The 20,247-nt window shown below is 51.6% G+C and overlaps 1 protein-coding gene across 1 annotated transcript; it reads left to right on the top strand.

Annotated features, from left to right (window-relative positions):
• Positions 1-213: 213 nt before the first annotated feature.
• Positions 214-17,165, top strand: LOC113836690 (alpha-N-acetylgalactosaminide alpha-2,6-sialyltransferase 2). The gene is made up of 9 exons (XM_035447853.1): positions 214-332; positions 5,372-5,432; positions 8,597-8,771; positions 9,344-9,506; positions 10,147-10,285; positions 12,362-12,465; positions 14,421-14,504; positions 15,950-16,049; positions 16,926-17,165. The coding sequence occupies exons 1-9, from the start codon at positions 214-216 to the stop codon at positions 17,091-17,093; spliced, it is 1,113 nt and encodes a 370-aa protein (XP_035303744.1). The 3' UTR covers positions 17,094-17,165.
• Positions 17,166-20,247: the final 3,082 nt, after the last annotated feature.

Below are 20,247 nucleotides of genomic sequence, written 5' to 3'. Positions count from 1 at the left end.
CTCAGTCTCTGGAGTTGTGGCGACCTCCGGCCTGGCGAGGACGCAGGGGGAGCTGCAGGGCCCGGCGGCGGCGGCGGCGCGGCGCCCGCGGTGGGCTGGGCGGGGCAGAGCCCGGCTACCGCCCCCGCGCGTCCCTCCGGGTCCGGCCACTCCGCCCGCCCGGGAGCTCAGGGTGCAGGGGTGGCGGACCGGGAGCACCCCGGGCGCATTAGCATGGACCTCCCGTGCCGCTGGCTCTTCCGGATGCTCCTGCTCGTCGCCGCCTGCTCGGGGATCCTCTTCGCGCTGTACTCGGTGGGGCGGCGGTCCCAGGAGCCCCGGGCCCCGGCCAGGTAAGCGCTGCGGGGCACTGAGCCCGGGGCGCGGGCAGAGGGCGCGCTCCCAGCTCCGCCGACGCCCGCGGACACCCTGGGCTGGCTCGCCCCGGCGGCGACACGCCTTCTGCCGCCTTAATCTGGTGCTGCCACCTGGACCCGCCGCCTCTGCCCGCCCCGAACACACTGGAGAGACCCTGGCGCCGTTGCTTAACTTCGTCCAGGCCTAATTAAAAGCTCCCTGTTGCCACTTTCTTCCTAGATCCACTTTTGGGGTAGAGACCCAATGCCCTGTTTCCCAACTTTATCCTGCTCTTGAGGTTGGAGGGAGCCAGGCTTCCCGCTCTGAGCGAGGCGGGCTGCACCTTTGGGCCCTGAGCGAGGCCCGCCTGCATCTGGCTCCCTTTTATCTGGGCCTGTTGGTTAACACTTACCAGAGTGTTAACTTTGATAAGCACCGTCTGGTGCTCGCCCTGAATACAGGCGAGCTGCACCTGGAACAACACAGAGGCCGATTCTGGACCCATCCGAGCCTTCCACCGGGTTCCTCTTGCTTTACAGAAACCCGAGAATGCCTTTGGTAGGCTACAGTTCCGGGTTACTGAAAGAACCTCAGGAGAATTTAGCTTTATTTCTGGGAGGTACAGCAAGACATACCTAGAGGGCTTGGAGGCAGGAAGAGCCCACAGAGCATCACGCAGACACCTCAGCGACCAGCCTGCCTCCTCCTAGCCCAAAGCTTTGCTTCCGCACAATTCTCAGCAAAGTTTACCGAGATGAAAACAAAATGAGTAGTGTTTGGTTAAAGGACAAAGCTCAGTTGCAAATAACATGAAAATTGCTTGCAAACAGTTGAGCCTAGTTCCTTTGGCTGACGACATCCTGCAAAGGGCCTAACTTCGCACGTGACTCCACACGGAGGGTTAGTTACATCTGGATTACACCTCAACGAAGCTTTTCCTTTTTTAAAAAATACTTTTATCCTTTTATTTTTGAGATTATAATTACATCATTTCCCCCTTCCCTTTTCTCCCTCTAAAGTCTCCCATATACTCTCTACCTTGCCTTTTCTTGCAAATGCCTGGCTAATTGCTGCTACATGCATATATATTCCTGCACAGTCTGCATACTGTTCCTTGTATGTATGTTTTCAGGGCTGACCATTTGGTACTGGATGACCAGTTGGTGTGAAGATTGTCTCTCCAGCTCTCAGCATTCCCTAGTTGGCTGTAGTTCTTGTTGAGCCTCCAGTGAGGTCTCTTTCCTGTGCACTCTGGCAAAATCTTTTTCCATTTCAAGAGATCTTTCTTCCTCTCAAAATCTGATATAGGGGGTGGGGGCATCATTCAGTTGGTAGAGTACTTGCTTCCCATGCATGAGGTCTTGGAGTTCAGTCCCCAAGACTAAAAATAAGACAACAACATCGACAAACCTGACAAAATCTGATATGAATAAAAAGCCTATCCTTTTTCTTGTCTGTGTTAGTGTTCGATGTAGTAAAACCTGGCTGTCGAGGAGGAAGGGGCAGGTCAGCATTCATCCTGGCCTTAGAAAGTGGGTAGGTAGTGCAGGGAGACAGATGACTCGAGAGTATGGCTGGAAGCTGAGCATCCTTCCTGTGAAAAGGGCCAAGAAACAGTCCAGACAGAAGAGTGGCTGGGCCTAGGGAGGACTCCTGTTGCTCCATAGTGGGGGATGATCTCACCACCAACTCACAGAAGACTCTGGTTCCAGAGGAGTCTCCTGTCTGGGAACTTTTGTTGTTGTTGTTTTGTTTGTTTGTTTGTTTGTTTGTTTTTTGGTTTTCCAAGACATGGTTTCTCTATCTCCATAACAGGCCTGGCTGTCATGGAACTCACTGTGTAGACCAGGCTGGCCTCGAACTCAAAGATCTATCTGCCTCTACCTCCCAAGTGCTGGGATTAAATGTGTATGCCACCACTGCCTGGCATCTGGGAACTTTTTATTATATTTTTAAGGTTACTTTTTATAGTCAACACTTTAAAATTAAATTTGCTCTTTGAAAATTCTATATGTCGCTTGGGCAGCATAGGCTTTAATCCCAGCATCCGAGAAGCAGAGGCAGACAGACCTCTTGAGTTCCAGGCCAGCCTGGTCTACAGAGCGAGGTCCAGAACAGCCAGGCTACACAGATACCCTGTCCGGGGTGGTGGGAATCCCATTCATGTATATAATGTATTCTAATTGCTCTCACCCTCCATCCTCTCTTGTCTGCTACACTCACACACACACACACACACACACACACACACACACACACACGCTCACACACACATACACATACTCACACATACACACACACACACACACACACACACACGCTCACACGCTCACACGCTCACACATACACATACTCACACATACACACACACACACACACACACACACACACGCTCACACGCTCACACATACACATACTCACACATACACACACTCACACACTCACACACATTCACACACACACACACCAGCATTCCTTTCTTCCCCAAAAGCAAGCCCTTTTGCTTTTTTGCTTTGTTTTACAAACCCCCAAGTTTAATCAAGGGTCTGTGTGAACATGGGTGTGTCCATTAGAGTCTTCTAGGCTCACCAGTAGGTACACAACTGAAGACAATAACTCCCGGTCTCCAGAATCCATCCATATTCAATAATCCTTTCCCAAGGGAGAGGAGGGCCCCAGAGCCCCTCCCTACTCACAAGGGACTGTCGGCAGGCCTAGCCTCGTGCAGGACCAGGGCAGGCAGCTAACTGCAACCTTTGAGTTCTTGACTGCAATGGCCATGCAGTGGCCGGAAGTCAGCACTCACAGCATGCCACCCCATCATTGGGTTTCACGTCCTTTCTGCCCTGGAGTCTGCAATGTTCCATGTAACCTCCACATACGCTCCAGAGTGTGAGTGTGCCTTCACACAGATGAATGAACACGCATCACACACACACATCACAGAGTACACACTTCACACACAGCACACATACACAGTACACATGTTACACACAGTAATACAGCACACACAGCACACATACACACACAGCACACATATCACACACAGCACACATATCACACACAGCACACATATCACACACAGCACACATATCACACACAGCACACATATCACACACAGCACACATATCACACACAGCACACATATTACACACAGTAATACAGCACACACAGCACACACTGCACACATACACACACAGCACACATATATACATTATACACACATTTTTTTAAATTTACTATTTGCTTCCTTGTTTTGAGACAGTGTCTCATAAAACTCAAACTGGCTGCAAACTTGCTTAAGTAGCTGAGGAGGGCCTTGAACTCCTGATCCTCTGCCTCTGCCTCTAGAGCGCTGGAATTATAGCAGGTGCTACCACACCTGACCAGTACATTTAGTTTTATAAAAATGCACATTTTTATGCTTATTTCTCAGACTGGAAAGTCTTCATAGGTTTGGGTGCCTACCTCCCTTGAAGGAGAAGACCTAGGTTGCTGGAGGAATTTGGATTCCTAAGAGAGGGCCTGTGAAGTCACCAACCCCCAGGGCAGCTGGGAAGTACCATATTAGGCTTGGGTGAGGGTGAGCTTAAGGAAGTTCCCACTATCCTCACCCCATCTCAATTACTTTTGTCCTGCTGTCCCAGGTCTGTGAGTCTGGCAGTTCCTCCCTGGGTTCACAGGCCTGCTGCCTGAGAGAGTTACCAGAGAGTGGGGGAGGGGAGGAGGGGAGCTTGGAATCAGTCAGAATTTCAGGACTGGTAGGGTATGGATGTTTGCTGAGCTCCTTCCAGGTTGCCTAGGCTGAGCACCACCAGATCCCCACTCCTTAGAGGAGCCCGCAGGATTATAGGGGAGGAGCCACAGGATTATAGGGGTGGACATCTGGCTAGGGAAGGAGGGAAGGAGGAGTGGGGAGGGATCATCCCCCATCAGTCCCTTCAGGATCTTACTAGAAACCTGGGAAATCAAGGGTGGCACAGATTTCAAGCCCTGCACTGGCTCAGGGGCTCAGTGTCTACAGGAGACCAGGCCCCAAGTCCTACACCCCCTGCTTCCCTGATGCCTGACGCTGGGGTATGGGTAATGAAGCTCCTGGCCACCAGGCGCTTCCTCGTTCTTTATCCTCTGCCCAGGGCATTGTGGTGCCTGGGAAATGTGAACACCCTCTTGCCTCCCTCTAGAAGACACTGGTAAGGAGGTACAAGACCCCTTGCCTTTCTCCCATAGGGACAATGGCTGGCATTTAGAGGACCTTTTCATATGGGATAATTTAGCTGTTCTCTTGGGCCCCTTCCAACCATCAGGTGAGCCATGTACTGGTGAACTGAGGCAGAGACTGAGGTTTCCAGAGAGTCAGTGGAGAGTTGACCACTCTCAGGGCTGCATGCAAACCCTGAGAGTCAGGCTCTCAAGCCACGTAGCACCCTTCAACAGGAAGGAGCTGCAGAACTGTGGGCATGCTCCGCTGGGGGAGAGGCGTCCATCACCCCATCTCATTCCAAACAACCTAATGTCCCCTCAGACTTTTGTTGTTGCTGTTGCTATTTGCTTCTGTGTCTTGAGACTTTACCACCAGCCTGAGGCTGGCTTCAAATCTATGTAGTAGAGGGTAGTCTTGAACTCTTGATCCTCCACCTCAGTCTCCTAAATCCTGGGATTAAGGGCATGTATTGCAACATTCACTCCATGGCTTTGGCAGGAGACCTCTCGGATAGTCACAATTCCAGGGACTTCCTGTCTTTCCTGTTTTTTATCTTCATTTTTAACCACCCCTATTCCTATAAACTCCATTTTCTGCCCCCCACTCCCCGCCGGCTGAGAGACCCACTTAGTTTCTTCCTTTGTGTAGCTGGGCAGAGAGCATAGCTGAGTTGCGGTAGTCTGTGTATCTAAAGAGGGAGTCCTGGTTCAGAGTCAGTGTTGTAGAAAGATCAAAGGGATGCACATCCCGGGGAGCCAGCACTTTGTCAGCCTCTGAGCTGAAGCACAGGGTGCTGGTTGGACCCCACGTCACTTCTGCCTTTTCCCCCAGGAGCATCACATCACCTCCGCCATTCTTTGAGCCCAAGGCACCGAATTCTGGAAACACAAAGGTACAGTGGTCCACCACTCTGGGGCAGTTTGAGCATCTTCTAGCTCAGAGGGGAGGAGGAGGAGGAGAAAAAAAAACAAGAATATTCTTGAGTCTTCTGGGTCTAATCTGTTTGGACCTCCGCTGGCACAGAGACAAACACCCATCCTCCTCAGTCATCTTCGACCTGGGATACAGTGTGGAGAGATAAGTACCTTATGGTGTAGCCAGCTGGAAGCTTCTTGGAAGTCTGAGAATCATGTCCTTTTAACTGTGTCTATAACCCTAAGTAGTAGCTGGCTACCTGATGTGCGGCACAGTGCTTCATTCTCAAGTTCCAGGTGAACCATAAATAGAGGTATTCCAGTGGGGCAAACTGAGGCACGGAGCAGTTAGGTGCCTTGTCTAGGACCACCCAGCAGTAATTGGTGCCACTGGGCTGGGAGCCCCAATCCAACCCCAGAACTGATTGCACACTGGGTGATGTACAGGACTTTCCTGCCACCCCAGCAGCTCATACTGGTTGAACTGGGAGATGTTTGTTTCTTTTATGAATTATAACAGACTTAAACATTATTTCCAGCACCCAAGAAACTGGACTTGGACATGTTAACTGAGGTTTTGAGGGCTCAGGGAGAAAAGGGTCCATGAGTTCAAGAGTTTAGTGATAGCCCAGGCATTCAGAGACAGCACAGTGGTCTGGTCTGTCAGGAGATGAGGGAACCTGTGTATGGAATGGTCGATACAGAAACACCCATCCACTTTACTGCCTGTGTCGTGGATGCACCCACACACACCTGCTATTACAGTCCCCCTTCTGATTCCAAACAACCCCCTTTCTGCCATTTCACTGAACCTCACTAACTGCTCATCCTTCAGACACCAGCATCCACAAGCAAACCTCCAGTCTTTCCAAGGGAAGGTGCCATGGTTCAGGCAGCAGTCATGTATTTCTTGGCCATGGGACACAACACGAATCTGGCTGTCTTGTGTCCACCCGTGTGTGTGTGTGTGTGTGTGTGTGTGTGTGTGTGTGTGTGTGTGTGTGTGTGTGTGTGTCTGTGTGTGTGTGTGTGTCTGTGTGTGTGTGTGTGTCTGTGTCTGTGTGTCTGTGTGTCTGTGTCTGTGTGTGTGTGTCTGTGTCTGTGTGTCTGTGTCTGTGTGTGTGTGTGTGTGTGTGTCTGTGTGTGTGTGGTGTGTCTGTGTGTGTGTGTGTGTCTGTGTCTGTGTCTGTGTCTGTGTGTCTGTGTCTGTGTGTGTGTGTCTGTGTCTGTGTGTCTGTGTCTGTGTGTGTATGCACTCGCGAGTTCGAGCATGCTTTAAAACACCACTGCCAGCATTTTGAGTGTTACGCCACTCATCCCATCTCCCCATATGCCCTGTGGTTTGAATTGCAGCAGTTTTGCATAGTGTGGGATGCTCATATGTTGCATGATAGCAGAAACCACTGTCTGGCCACATCCTGCTCTGTCCTTTGATCAACGGCTTAACAAAGATGCTTATTCAGAAGTAACCGAGCCCCACCCCACCCCCACACCAAGGCTGTGTGAGACTCAATACTGTGAGAAAGTAGCAGACTAGAATGGGTTGGCTGGGAGCCTCTCTCTCCTGAGGGCCCTGACTGCAGGGGTGATGTCTTGTTCCCTGAGGCTCCCAGAACTCAGGGCACACAGTATGTGGCTTAAAACAATGGAGGTTGGGGGTGGAGAGACTGCTCAGTGGTGTGTTCTGCTTTTGCAGGAGTCTAGCACCCATACCAGGCAGCTCACTCACCACCTCCTAGAACCCCAACTTGGAGTGGGGGGACCTGATGCCTCTGGTCTCTGTTCAGGCTGCTCTCACGTGCATAAGCACACATATGCATCATTTTAAAAAAAAAAAAAAAAAGGCAAATCAACTTTCCTCTGGCTCTAAACGCCAGAGGACCAATATTATGGCGGGGTAGGGGACGGGCATTCTTCTCCTGAGACTCTCAGAAGCCTCCCTTGCCTTCTTCGGTCTTCTGGCGTCTCAAGGATGTCTTCCGCTTGGCTCACTCCTTCAATGCATCATCCCCACACGGTCTCCATTTTTTCACACAGCCTCATCATCACTGGGCTGGTCGTTGGATTTAGGTCTAGCCTAAGCTCATAAGACCCCATCCTGATGACCTTCACAAATACCTTATTTCCAAGCAAGGTCAATGAGTTAGCTTTTCTGTGTGACAAACACATAAGAAAAAACTTCAAAGGAAGAGCAGTTATGTTGGCTCACAGTTTCAGTCCATGGTCACACCGTGGGAGACAGCAGGTGGAAAATGGAGTCGTTGACATCATGGCATGAGTAAGCAGGGTGAGAGGACACGGGGGACCCTGGACAAGACTTCTCTGTAGAAGTTTCCACCTCCTCCATGCTGCCGTCATCATCATCATCATCATCATCATCATTACTGTAGTCTTTTGAGTACATGAGAGACCCTCTTATGTATTCCTGGCTGTCCTGGAACTTGATATTTAATTTAGACCAGGCTGGCCATGAACTCACACAGATTCACCTGCCTCTGCGCTGGCGATGCTGGGATTAAAGATGTGCACCACCATACCAGGCTGTCATCCAATCATCAACCCACCTATGGGTTAATTGATAAGGGCAGAACTCTTCCGGTCCAAATGCCTCTCAGTGGTTGGTTCCACCAGCTGAGGGCCAAAGCCACCTGAACGGCACACCGTGTCTCATTTTAAGGTTCCCAGTGAACATGAATGTTGGGGGTTAGAGATAAGCAGCCAGGTGAGGAAAGGGGGGCACAGTTCTTTTCAGCACTGCCATTTCACAAGACGTTCCCCCTGGAGGGAGGGCTGCCATCAGGCGCATAGAGTCTAAATCCAGTCCGTTCTCAAGTGTTGTGAAGTACCCGAAGTTTGCCCAAGTATGAGTTGAAGGACTACGAAGCCAGATCCACTGAAACGCAGATGTTTGACACCTGGACTAGGAAGGGCTGGGCAGGCTACACCCAGAAAGTTCCCTGACCCCCACCAGGCTTCTGGCTCACAGGCTGTTTCAGCCAACAGATACAGGGATGACCCCTTCTGGAGGGATAAAAGAAGCTAGCCCCTCCTTTTGAATTCTCCTGTGAGGTCTATAGGCTCCCAGGAGACACACCCCGGCCCCTGCCCGATAGGCTTGACTCTCTCCTCTTCTCAGTCACAGAGCCAGCTTTGCCGACACTCGCTTTCCCTGGCCATTGAGAAGGACCACCACTTCCGGGGCCTGTTTGATCTCTCCACCCCAGTGCTGCTATGGGGCAGCCTCTTCACTCAAGACCTCTGGAACAATCTGAGCCAGCACAAAGTCCCCTATGGGTGGCAGGGGCTCTCCCATAAAGGTAACCCTGCTACCTGCTGCTTCTCCCCTGTCTTCTGCCTCCTGCCTCAGTGGGCACCTTCTTCCTACTGTTGGCCCTGCTGTGCTGTCTTCACAGCATCTGTGGAGACCCTCATGGGCTTTTCTGTGTGACTCCTGCTTCTCTCTCTCCTCCTTCATCCAGTCACCCAGGACTAAACCAAGATTCCCTTGCTCAGTGGCTCTCACTACCTTGGGATCCCCTCAGCATGGAAAATGTCCAGTATTTAATGGTAGTCAGATGTCAGAGACTTAGGGGCCTTCACGGCACCATTATGGCTGCATATTGCCTAAACCACCACACTCAGGCCCACCCCGAGCCTTGGATTCTTTACTTTTGGAGCATACACAGTCTTATAGAGCTAGTTACTCTAGATGTCCAGGCCACCCAGGCTCCCCATATCCTTTTCTCCATCCGACCATCAATACTGACTCCCATTCTGCCCCATCCTCTCTACTTCCTGGGTCTCTATAACATAGGTTCCAAGCCAGACAGTCTGGGGAAAGCGTGGAAACAGCCCGCTCCTCGTGGTTCCCCCTTGTCCTCACCCACAGCTATCATCTCTACGCTGAGACTTCTCAACAACCCCGAGAGCGCAGAGCTATTTGGTGCTTCCAAACCGCGAAGCTGTATTCGGTGTGCCGTGGTGGGTAACGGCGGCATTCTGAATGGGTCCCGTCAGGGTCAGAAAATCGATGCCCATGACTATGTGTTCAGGTAATGAGGGCAAGGGCCAGGCCACTGGGCGAACAGCTCTTGTTTTGCTAGGCCCAAGGGAACATCTACCCCAAGGCCAGGGCCAAGGCAGTTGTCAGCCTAAGGAGGTTAGGATAGGCAGATGTCTGATCTAGACCAACCTGTGGGTCCTGACCCCTTTGGGGCGGGGATCGAATGACTCTTTCACAGGGGTCACCTAAGACCATTGGAAAACATATATATTTACATCACTATTCATAACAGTAGCAAAATTACAGTTATGAAGTAGCAACAAAGATAATTTTTACAGCTGGGGGTCACTACAACATGAGGAACTGTATTAAAGGGTTATAGCATTAGGAAAGTTGAGAACCATTGGTGTAGACCAAGGATCAGCCAATCCTGAGGACAGAGCACCGATGCCCAGTGTAAAGGAACCTGGGAGGAAAGGTCCCCAGGGCCAGATTTACCCATTCAGAAAGTTATCCCTGGGGACCTGAGAAGTGAGAATAGGCTAGACCCCAAACAGGTGTCTTATGGCAGGGGAGTGGTACAGACAAGAGGGAAGGGGACAGGTGAGGCAGTGCCATGGAGACGGAAGTAAACCAGACAGCATGGTGTAGCCACCGAGACACTCACTGATGGGCTTCTCTGGGGCCAGACTCAATGGAGCAGTGATCAAAGGCTATGAGCTGGACGTGGGCACCAAGACCTCCTTCTACGGCTTTACTGTGAACACCATGAAGAATTCCCTCATCTCCTACTCCAAACTGGGCTTCACCTCTGTGCCACAAGGGCAGGTGAGGCCAGCAAGGGGTGGACCATGGTGGCTGATGGTGGGCATTGTCTTCTTAGGAACTCTGGTGTGGGGCGGGCCTTGGGATTCACAGACTCCCTCTCCAATGGATGGATAGGTAGTGTTAAGATTTTGGCCACCTGTTGGATGTGGTGTCACACGCCTTTAACCCCAGCACGCCCTAGGCAGAGGCAGGCGGATCTCTGTGAGTTCCACAATAGACAGGGCTACATAGAGAGACCCTGTCTCAAACAACGAAACAAAAAGATCTCAGCCACATGAGGCAGACATTAGAGCTGAAGGCAGATCAGCTGGAGATTTCCCAGGTCATTCCAGTGGCTCAGGGCTGCCTCTCACCCACGGAAGGGCAAGGACTAATACTGAATACAGATGGATGCCTTGTGAACCCCACTTCACTGGGGGAGACTGAAGACGGGAGCCTCCCATGCAGCCAGTCAGCAGAAGCCCCAAGTTTCAAACTTAGACTGCTCACCCAGAGTCCCTTTATCTATTCACAGTACAAGGGCATTTATTGGGTACCTCCTCTATTCCCAGGGTGTCGACATGAGTGTCACGGTTACTCCGTGTAGGATCATCATACCTGTCTTCAGATGGCAGAGTTAAGGGTCACTGAGAGGTTGCCAGGCATGGAGCTGGTGCCCACATGTAGTCCCAGCACGCGGGAGACAGGGGCAGGCAGATCTATGTGGTGTTTGAGGCTAGCCTGGTCTACAGGGCAAGCTCCAGGTCGGCCAGGTCTCTACAGGGAGCCTTTGTCTCTAGCAGGGGAAAATGCTGAGAGGTTTGGGAATGTGTCCAAGAGCATTCAGCTACAATTGCCCAGATCTAGTCCCCCTGGAGAGACTTCCATTTCCCTACACCACCGACAAAAGAATGATGTATGACCTCTTGGACCCTCATCAGAGCTCTGTGTAGGAAACGGAGGTTCAAAGAGGTTCATGCCCTGTCACAGCTAGTGCTGAAGCCAGCCTTGGAGCCCTCTCCCCTGGGTCCTCCCTCCATGCTTACTTGCCCTAGTGTCATGTGTGCTTTCTGCCTTGAGCTCTCTGGGTGCCACATGCAGAGTGAGAGATCTCAGGTGAGGCTTTCTGTGGGCTTAGGAGGTGATGGGCCATGTTTCTAGAAGTTTCTGCCTCTGATCAGGACATTCAAAAGTTTCCTAGGCATATTGTCTATGCACTGAGTCCCCACTGTAAAAGCTGTTAGTTCATGAGAGAACAAAATATGACCATTGTCCTTCTGTGGAGTCTGTCCCCCCCCCAAAAAAAAATGATAAGCCTTTAGCATCTCATTAAGTGTAACAGGCATTAGGGAGTGGATTAGCAAGTGGTTCTAGTTCAGGTTCTCTCAGGCCGTGGGCTGCTTCCATCTGAAGGCAGGAGGAGGGCTGGAGTCAAGACAGCCATGTTACTGGCGTATTTCACCTGGGCCCTTCTGGAGATCCTTCCAGAGTCCTCATGACCTGATTGCTAACTTCCCTGATTGAGCAATCCAGAGAGAGCACGGGAGCCAAGCACCTTTTATGACCTCCTTTAAGATGGTGTATTTTGCCAGCATGTATGTCTGTACATGTTTGGTATGTGCAGAGGACAGAAGAGGGCGTTGGATCCCTGGGACTGGAGTTGTGGATGGTTATGAACCACCATGTGGGTACTGGGAACCGAGCCCAGGTTCTCTGGAAGAAGAAGAGCAAGTGCTCTTAACCACTGAACCACCCCTCCAGCTCCCTGTTTTCTAGTTTAGACTCTAGCAGGAGGATCAGGAGGGTCAGGACTTCCTTGGCCGCATAGGGAAGACCTGTCTCCAAAAAAACAAAAACACAGGGAAGATCCTATGTATTCATCACAAAGTGTAGCTAGTCCTCCAGGGACCGGCAATCATGCTTTGCCTGCCACGGGAGGGACATCAAAGGTCCTGTGAGCCTACAATGAAACCACCCGAGTTCCTTGGTGTGGGAATACAGTCTAACGAGGAAATGTTCACAATCCTGGGTGGCATGATGAGGTGGAGGACTATTTTTCTGTGGAGCTGAACTTGGCCTTGTCTGATACCCTGACAGGACCTACGCTACATCTTCATCCCCTCCAGCATCCGTGAATACTTGATGCTGAGATCTGCCATTCTGGGTGTGCCCGTCCCAGAAGGCCCCGATAAAGGAGACAGGTGAGCAGAGCCTGGGGGGCGGGGTAGACACCGTGCTCCCCCCTTGTTCTGAGGTCTCATGGTTGGACAGAGAAGCTGGCTGATAGCTGCCTTTTTAGCCCTAACTATAGTGTGAGAAGCTGTGCAAAGAGAAAAAAATCTCTCTGCAACATTCACTAAGCCCCTAATTATTCAGCACAATTTACCATGGAGATCGTGCTCTGGCTGATGGTGGGTGCCATCTTGTGAGGAGGACCCTTGGGTGGAGCAGGCCACGGGGCTCAGAAAACTCTGTCCAGTGGGTGGGGAGGTAACACGTGCCCACCTGAAGGCAGATTTGGCAGGGCTCACATCCTTTCAGGTGATTCAGGGCCCAGGTGGCCCTACTAGTTTCCCTGCTGGATGAGAGAGGTAGAGCAAGCTTGGCCCCTCAGCTCTGGGCTGCCGTCCCACTGTCCTGCTGGAGGACAGACAGGCAGCAGGGGCAGCAGGCTTCTCCCCAGCGGGCAGCTGGCCCACTGAGCACACTGCCCTGCAAACTGAGACCTGGGGCCAGGGCCCGTGTCACACTGATCCTGGCAGGTAGGCACCCTCCCCACGGCTCTGCCCAGGAGCCAACAACACTTAGGTCCCCAGGCTCAGTCCAGAGAGGTGAGAACAGAGGCTGCTGCGTCCTCACACCATCTTTCCGGACCTCAGGCTTGAGTCCAGCTCTTTTGATCTGTAACTAAGCCCTGGTCTGAACCCGCTCTCTGCCTTCCGAATGTATGTCTCGTGCCTGAGAAAACCTATACCACTACTGTGACCAGACGACCTAATCCTTCTCATGACTCTTGGGACATGTGACCCACTCTCCCAAAGAGCAGATTTCTTTATGGATTTAATAATGCCAGCAACCAGGCCAGCCCCTGCTGGGTGCCCCACCCAGCCCCACCCCGCCCCACCCGCCCCACCCCGCCCCACCCCAGGATGACCTCACAATCGCTCCCTGACAGTTGCTATAGGTCGTGAGAAGCGGGACGGGCTCTGTGACTGGGTTCTGGGAGGGAATGGGCTCTTGGGGAACCACCTGAGACCCCGGGTGGACATAAGCCTCCCTAACACCAATGAGCTCCCCCTCCCACACCCCTAATCCATCCCCAACCCAGTCCCCTTCCCAGTCCCGGTCGAACCACGCTGAGAATACAATCAACCAGCAGCCCCTCCCCAGCTCTGGAGGCTCCGCCCCGTCCCCCTCTCCCACCCGGGGGTCTAGCTCCCGCCCCACCTCTCACAACCCCACCCCGGCCACCTCGCAGCCTTCCTCCCGGGCATCCTCCCAGTCCCCCAGTCCTCACGTCCAACATGTGTCCCGAGGGTCTACGCAAGTCCCTACCCCTCCAGCCTCCAAATCTCCCTCGCAGACGGGGTTAAAGTCCCTCTCTCGAAACCCCTCCCTGACGCCGACGGTGCCCGTGGCCCGGTCCCCATCCCACAGCCCTGCCGGCTCGTCCTCCTACATCGGGCCCATCCGCAACATCCCCTCCTACATCGCGCCCTACGTGCCTCGCTTCATGAAGGAGGGCCCCTACTTCCAGCCGCCCACAGCGCCTCTGCCCTACAACCGCTGCTTCCCCTGCCCGTTCCCGTGCCAGGCGCAGGAGACCCGCCGGCAGCCGCCGCCACCGCCCGACTCCCTCTACTTCCCGCTGCTGCCCCCGCCCCCGCACGTGCCCCAGGAGCCCTGCACCTACCCCACGCCCCCCGCCCTCTTCATACCCCCGTCCTCGCTCTCCTACACTCCGCCCACCGAGGTCCTGCTGAAAGGGAAACCGCACGTGGTGCCTACGGTGCTGCCTGCCACCTTCTACACCCCCTTCTCCCGCTACTACGCCCAACCCCGGCCTTACCGCTACCACCGGCGGCTAACGCTCCCCTCGCTCTCCCTTCAATATGACGGTTCCGGACGCTCCGTCCACTTCTATCGTGGGACCTAGGCCTCACACCTATTTTGGACCAGAAACCTCTGCCAGTAAATTCAAGCTCCTGCATCCAGACTTCATCCGCTACCTGACACAGAGGTATGGGCATGAGGATGGGGCAGGGGTAGGGGTGGGAGGACCGCCTTTGCCTTTTCCCTTCACACCGATCCCACGTGTTTAGAGTGCCTTGGGCTGGCACTGGGCAGTAGCCCTGTGCCGAGTGCCTTGTGCCCATCACTGCGCGAAACGCGTCTGGGATTCATTTACTGCCGTATTTGCTACCGTGATGCAGGTGGTTATACAGTTGGCTTTTAGAAACCGGAAAGTTGAGTTCCAGGAACTTTCGCAAAGCCAGAAGGTGTACAGGGGTATTGGGTAAAAGTCTAGTATCATCACTCTTGGCTCCAAAACCCAGCCCACCAAGAGCCACTGAGGGAGAACCAAGGGGAACAGACAGCCTGAGCTCACTTCTTTCCCTCCCTCAGGGCCTCCATGCCCACCTTCCTCCTTGGTGGTTCTCAGTATCGGGGGAGGTTAAATTGGATGTTTGGTTCAGTCAGGACACAGTCTGGGTTGTCGGGGGGGGGTGGGGGGCATGACATTAGTAGGTAGAAGCCAAGGATCTGCCAAACATCCTTTAGTGCACAGGTCCAGCAGTGGTGCCCCACGCTAGCCGTCCTACAGTTGAGAAACCCACTGGACGACACAAAGGCTGACATCTCCGCAGTAGGTGGCGAGAGGCCAGCGGAAGCTCTGTGAGCTTGAGTGAGCTGCCCAGTCAAGCAAGGGTTAGCCGTAAATCCAGATCTAAGTTCAGCACCCGTGGGTGTTAGCATACCAGCGAACTCAGAGCTAGGATCTGAGTGAGCGCTCTGCTCATCGGTGATGCATGCTGGTCTAGTTGTGTGAGGGAGAGAAACTTGGGTCTCGGGTTAAGTAAAGAGGCCATCTATATGCCCAAATGTTGAAGATAACAGGGTGGATGTTATCCAATTGTAGAATGGGGGGAAGGGGAGGCGCTCACCCCCTTAGGTGTTTACTTCGTTCTAAAACCCTCACCCTTGGATCACTCGGATGTTCCCTAAGTAGAGAATTGGCTGGGGTAGAAGGGCGGGTTTCTGAACGTCTCCAACCTTTTGAGTGGGTACCCTAGAGTCTAACGTTGCAATTACCTCACTGGCATTCAACACCTGCATGTCTCTCTTGGGTCTTTTTGAAAATCTTTGAGAGGACTGGGCAGGGAGAGAAACATAGGCAAGCAGGAGCACATGAAGGCTAGGGTAGCCTCAGCATCTCCTTCCTGTCTCTCCTTTGTCTCCTTTCTTGCCATTGGCCGTACTGACTGACTCTTGAGTTTCTGGGATTCTGCCATCCCTGCCTCCCATCTCACCACAGGCTGGGGTTACAGATGTGTGCTGCTGTGCCCAGCTTTATGTGGGTGCTGGGGATCCGGATCAGGGTCCTGAAGCTTGTGTGACGAGGGCTTTACTCACTCAGCTCTCACTAGCCCCTTCTCAGGGTTATGGCATCTGATGTTCTTGCAGGTTTTTGAAATCCAAGCTGATTGACACACAGTTCGGAGACATGTACATGCCTACAACAGGAGCGCTTATGCTGCTGACAGCAGTGCACACCTGTGACCAGGTAGGTGGTCGTCTCCGGGAGCTGTGGCAGCAGAGCAGCAGAACTCACCCACTAGTCCTTCCCAAAAGCAGCCACCCAGAAGTGGGACTCAGCAACAGACGGGACTCCCCAGGACAGGAGTGCCTGTCTACCTGCTAACTCCTGTCATTCAGAAGGGTCAAATCTAGGTCGGCCTTGCTCCATTGACATACTCCTGCCCTGCCTCTCTCTTCTCACTTTAGGTGATATTTAAGGTGCAATGGGCCAAACAGCTCTTCTGAAAGCAAAATCTGGCAGGGAGCACCCTTTAATGGGGACAATGTCCCTGGGCTGGCACAGACAGTAGGCTCAGCCTGCCACATGCAGAAAATTTGAAACTCTGTGGTAAAAGGTTCCTGCTAGGAGGAAGAAAGAGGGTTGAGTGACAGTTCTCAAAGGCAGGCTACGAAGCAAGCATGGGGCCCGAGGTTCAATCCTTGATACCTTAAAAAAAAAAAAAAAAAAAAAAAGGCTGTGGCCCTGTAAAGACATTCGGGGTGGAAGTCAGAGCCCTGGCCCTGGCCTTCTACCTACTCCCATGCAGTCACTGGAGCACTGTAGATCTTCTCCATCCTTGACTTCAAGATCATGAAGTTTAAGTCATTCTTAAGTTCCAAAGCCAGCTTTGCCACTCACTGTCTGAATTACCCACTTTGTTGGATGGGGTTAAGACTGCTTTGTGAGGATGTGTACATGGGGTTAAGACTGCTTTGTGAGGATGTGTACAAAGGGCCAGGAGGTGTTAATCTGCCACCTCACCTGCAAAGGGGAACCTGCTTGGGGACAGGCACACACTAGTTCAAGTCGCTTCAGTGCACCCGTGGCTCAATAAACGCTAACTGTGACTGTCCTTCCCAGGTCAGTGCCTATGGATTCATCACAAGCAACTACCAGAAATACTCAGACCACTATTTCGATCGAGAAATGAAACCAGTGATATTCTATGCTAACCATGATCTGCCCTTGGAAGCGGCACTGTGGAGGGGTCTGCATAATGCTGGCATCCTTTGGCTGTTCCAGCGTTGACCCCAAAGTACCAATTTCTTTGTTTCCTAAATACTTCTCTTGACCTTTCAACCTTTGGAAGAGGCACCCATCACCCCCCTTGGCCTTCTACTTCCCCAGAAGGTTCTGATACAGGACTCACGGCCATCACATCACCAGAGCCTGTGCAAAATGCACGACACCATGCAGAAGACAACTCTTCTGGTTCTTAGGCAGGGGAGGACAGACTGCTTTGTACAATTTGTTTTAAAATTGAATCTCAACAACCCTCCAAATGAGACAGCAATCCTCAACAGCAAAGAAGCTGGTAGTTCAAAGCCAGCACCTGGTCCTGAGCAACTGGGACATGAAAGGAACCACTCAGGGTTATCTGGTAACCAGTATCAAGCAGAAGCCCACACCTAGCTGAAACCAATGGCATGTCGAGTCCCAGATGCCATTCAGCCTGTGAGGACATCTGAAGCTTTCTGAGAACAGGACATTTTTGCCTCTTGATAGAACGAGAACCAGAAGCAGAATGTAATTTGACGCTAGCTAATAGGGTTAGTGATGGATGACCATTTTGCCTTTTTTTGGTGTTTGCTGGTTTGGAGGGAGAGGAGAGGTGCAGCTCAAGACTGTGACAACCTAGCAGGCAGGAATACCAATGCCCAGGTTTTAAGCACATCCAGCACCAATGTACGGGAGGTACTGGCTGTTGACCAACAACACATTAAGTTGCCACTGCTGAGAAGTGCCACTGGAGGTGTGGCCCTCCTTGTCACCAACAGGATACTACTGAGTGATGGACCCTCATCCTCACATCATAGCTTCAATAAAAATCAACTGAGGCAGTTTCAGTCTCATCAACTATAGTATCATGCGACCCCTAAACTGTGTGTGGCTAGGAGTGGGGAGTGGGTATCCAAACACCCCAGAGCAACACACCCACACTGGCCAACTCCCCAAGGCTGAAGAGGATGCTTGGTTCTATGTTTTGGGAAAACTGGTAGGGATAACTCATTAACGACCCAACCTTGGGACAGCTGGGAGTGGTAGTGTGCGCCTACATTCTAAGCAGAGGCAGATGGTCCCACTTTGGTCTACAAGGCCAGCCAGCCAGAGCATGTAACAGAATGTCACAAGCTGACAGCGGCTATGGTGGCTCCCATCTATAATCCCAGAACTGGGGAGGTTGAGACAGGTAGGGTGAGCTTTAGGCTATCCTGGGTTTTAGTTACTGGGAAAGCCAACCTCTAGCTGTGCTGAGTTAGAATATTCGGGGAGCAGACTCTAAGTCCTGTCACTTCTTCAGACCACTTCAGCCCCTCCCAGGCTACTTAACACCGCCCCCCCCCTTTGCTCTCAAGTGCAGACCTGTTAGCAGTACTTCCTTTTAGTATTTATGTATACAACATTCTGTTTGTGTATATCTGCACACTAGAAAAGGGCACCAGATCTCATAATGGATGGTTGTGAGCCACCATGTGGGTGCTGGGAATTGAACTCAGGACCTCTGGAAGAGCTATCAGTGCTCTTAACCTGAGCCATCTCTCCAGCCCGTCAGCAGTACTTTCTATATCTGAACTTTTTTTTGGTTTCTCTGTATTGTTTTGGAGTCTATCCTGGAACTCAAGACCAGGCTGGCCTTGAACTGCCTCTGCCTCCCAAGTGCTGAGATTAAAGGCATGTGCCACCAACACCTGGCTTATCTGAACTTTTAATGAACCCGTTTTTTTTGTCCCTAGCTGTCCTGGAACTAGCTCTTGTAGACCAAGCTGACTTCAAACTCAAGAAATCCATCAACCTGCCTCTGCCTCCTGAGTGCTGGGATTAAAGGCATGCGGTACTACCACCAGGCTGTTTTTTTTTTTTTTTTTTTGAAAAAGACCTATTTTTATATGTATGGGTGTTTTTTGCCTTCATTGTTGGTCTGTGCACTTGCATGCCTGGTACCCAAGACGGCTAGAAAAGGATATAGAATTGTGACTGGGGTTACAGATGGTGAGTCACCATGTCAGTACTGGAATTGAACCCAGGTGTTCCTAAACAGTCATCTCTCTGACCCATCCTCGAAGGATTAAGTGTTAGGTAATGTTAATCGGCAACCTATGATTTAAGTACAAAGTCAAAAATTTTTTTTTGGGGGGGGGGGGTGGTTCCAGGCAGGGTTTCTCTGTGTAGCTTTGGAGCCTATCCTGGCACTTGCTCTGGAGAACAGGCTGGCCTCGAAGTCACAGAAATCCACCTGCCTCTGCCTCCCGAGTGCTGGTATTAAAGGCATGCGCCACCAACGCCCAGCCAAAGTAAATTTTTTAACAGGTCAGTAGAAATGTCTTTAGTTTTCTGCAGTCAAGTTCAAGTGTTATTCTAGAACACCCTTCAGTGTTAGAAAAGCCTCAATCTCACATCCACAATGTTAGTGAGTTAAATCTAATAAGGTTTATTTGTGCTTCAAATCACAAAGCCCAACATGAACTTCCCAGGAAATCCACTGAGAAATGCTTTTCTAGGCGCAGCACCTGCCTCCCCAGTGCCTCCAACTGCTAGCTGCCAGAGGCTTCCCAGGATGACAGAGTCACTTGACTTCTTGGCTACTTCTGCAGATCAAACTCCAAGGTCCTTTGATGACATTCTCTCTGGGAGATTAAAGTCAGCAGCAGCAGGGCACTTTAGGGCAGTAACCTGGAAACAAAACAAAACAAAACCATGAAGGAAAACAGCCAGTTGAGTGACTCAAAAGTGAGGAATTTGGGAACCAGCAATTAGCCTGGGGCTCCTGCCACTATCATTTACTAGGCATTATGTGTAACTTTTTTTTTTTTAAAAAGACGAGAAATTTCTGGTGATGGTCAAAAAACAAACTCTCATGAACCATCAGAAATATTTACATTCAACTAACTCCCTCTGTACATGGACCTTTGAGTCCACCAGGAGCAAAGCCAAGCAGACCTGCTTCCCTGCAGGCTATGGGCTCTGTGAATCTCACCAAATGCTACTTCAGATGATGAAAAAATCAGCAGGCAGTGGTGGCGTACACCTTTAATCCCAGCACTTTGGAGGCAGAGGCAGGAGGATCTCTGAGTTTGAGGCGGTCTACAGAGTGAATTCCAGGTTAGCCAGGGCTACACAAGAGAAACGCTATCTTGAAAACTGAAATTTAAAAAGTGACTTTAAGTATAAAAAGCCAGTTTCC

Source organism: Cricetulus griseus, chromosome 7 (assembly GCF_003668045.3).
Source record: "Cricetulus griseus strain 17A/GY chromosome 7, alternate assembly CriGri-PICRH-1.0, whole genome shotgun sequence".
Lineage (NCBI taxonomy): Eukaryota > Metazoa > Chordata > Mammalia > Rodentia > Cricetidae > Cricetulus > Cricetulus griseus.
The sequence above is the reverse complement of the archived record's forward strand: the minus strand, read 5'-3'. Positions and strand labels throughout refer to the sequence as shown.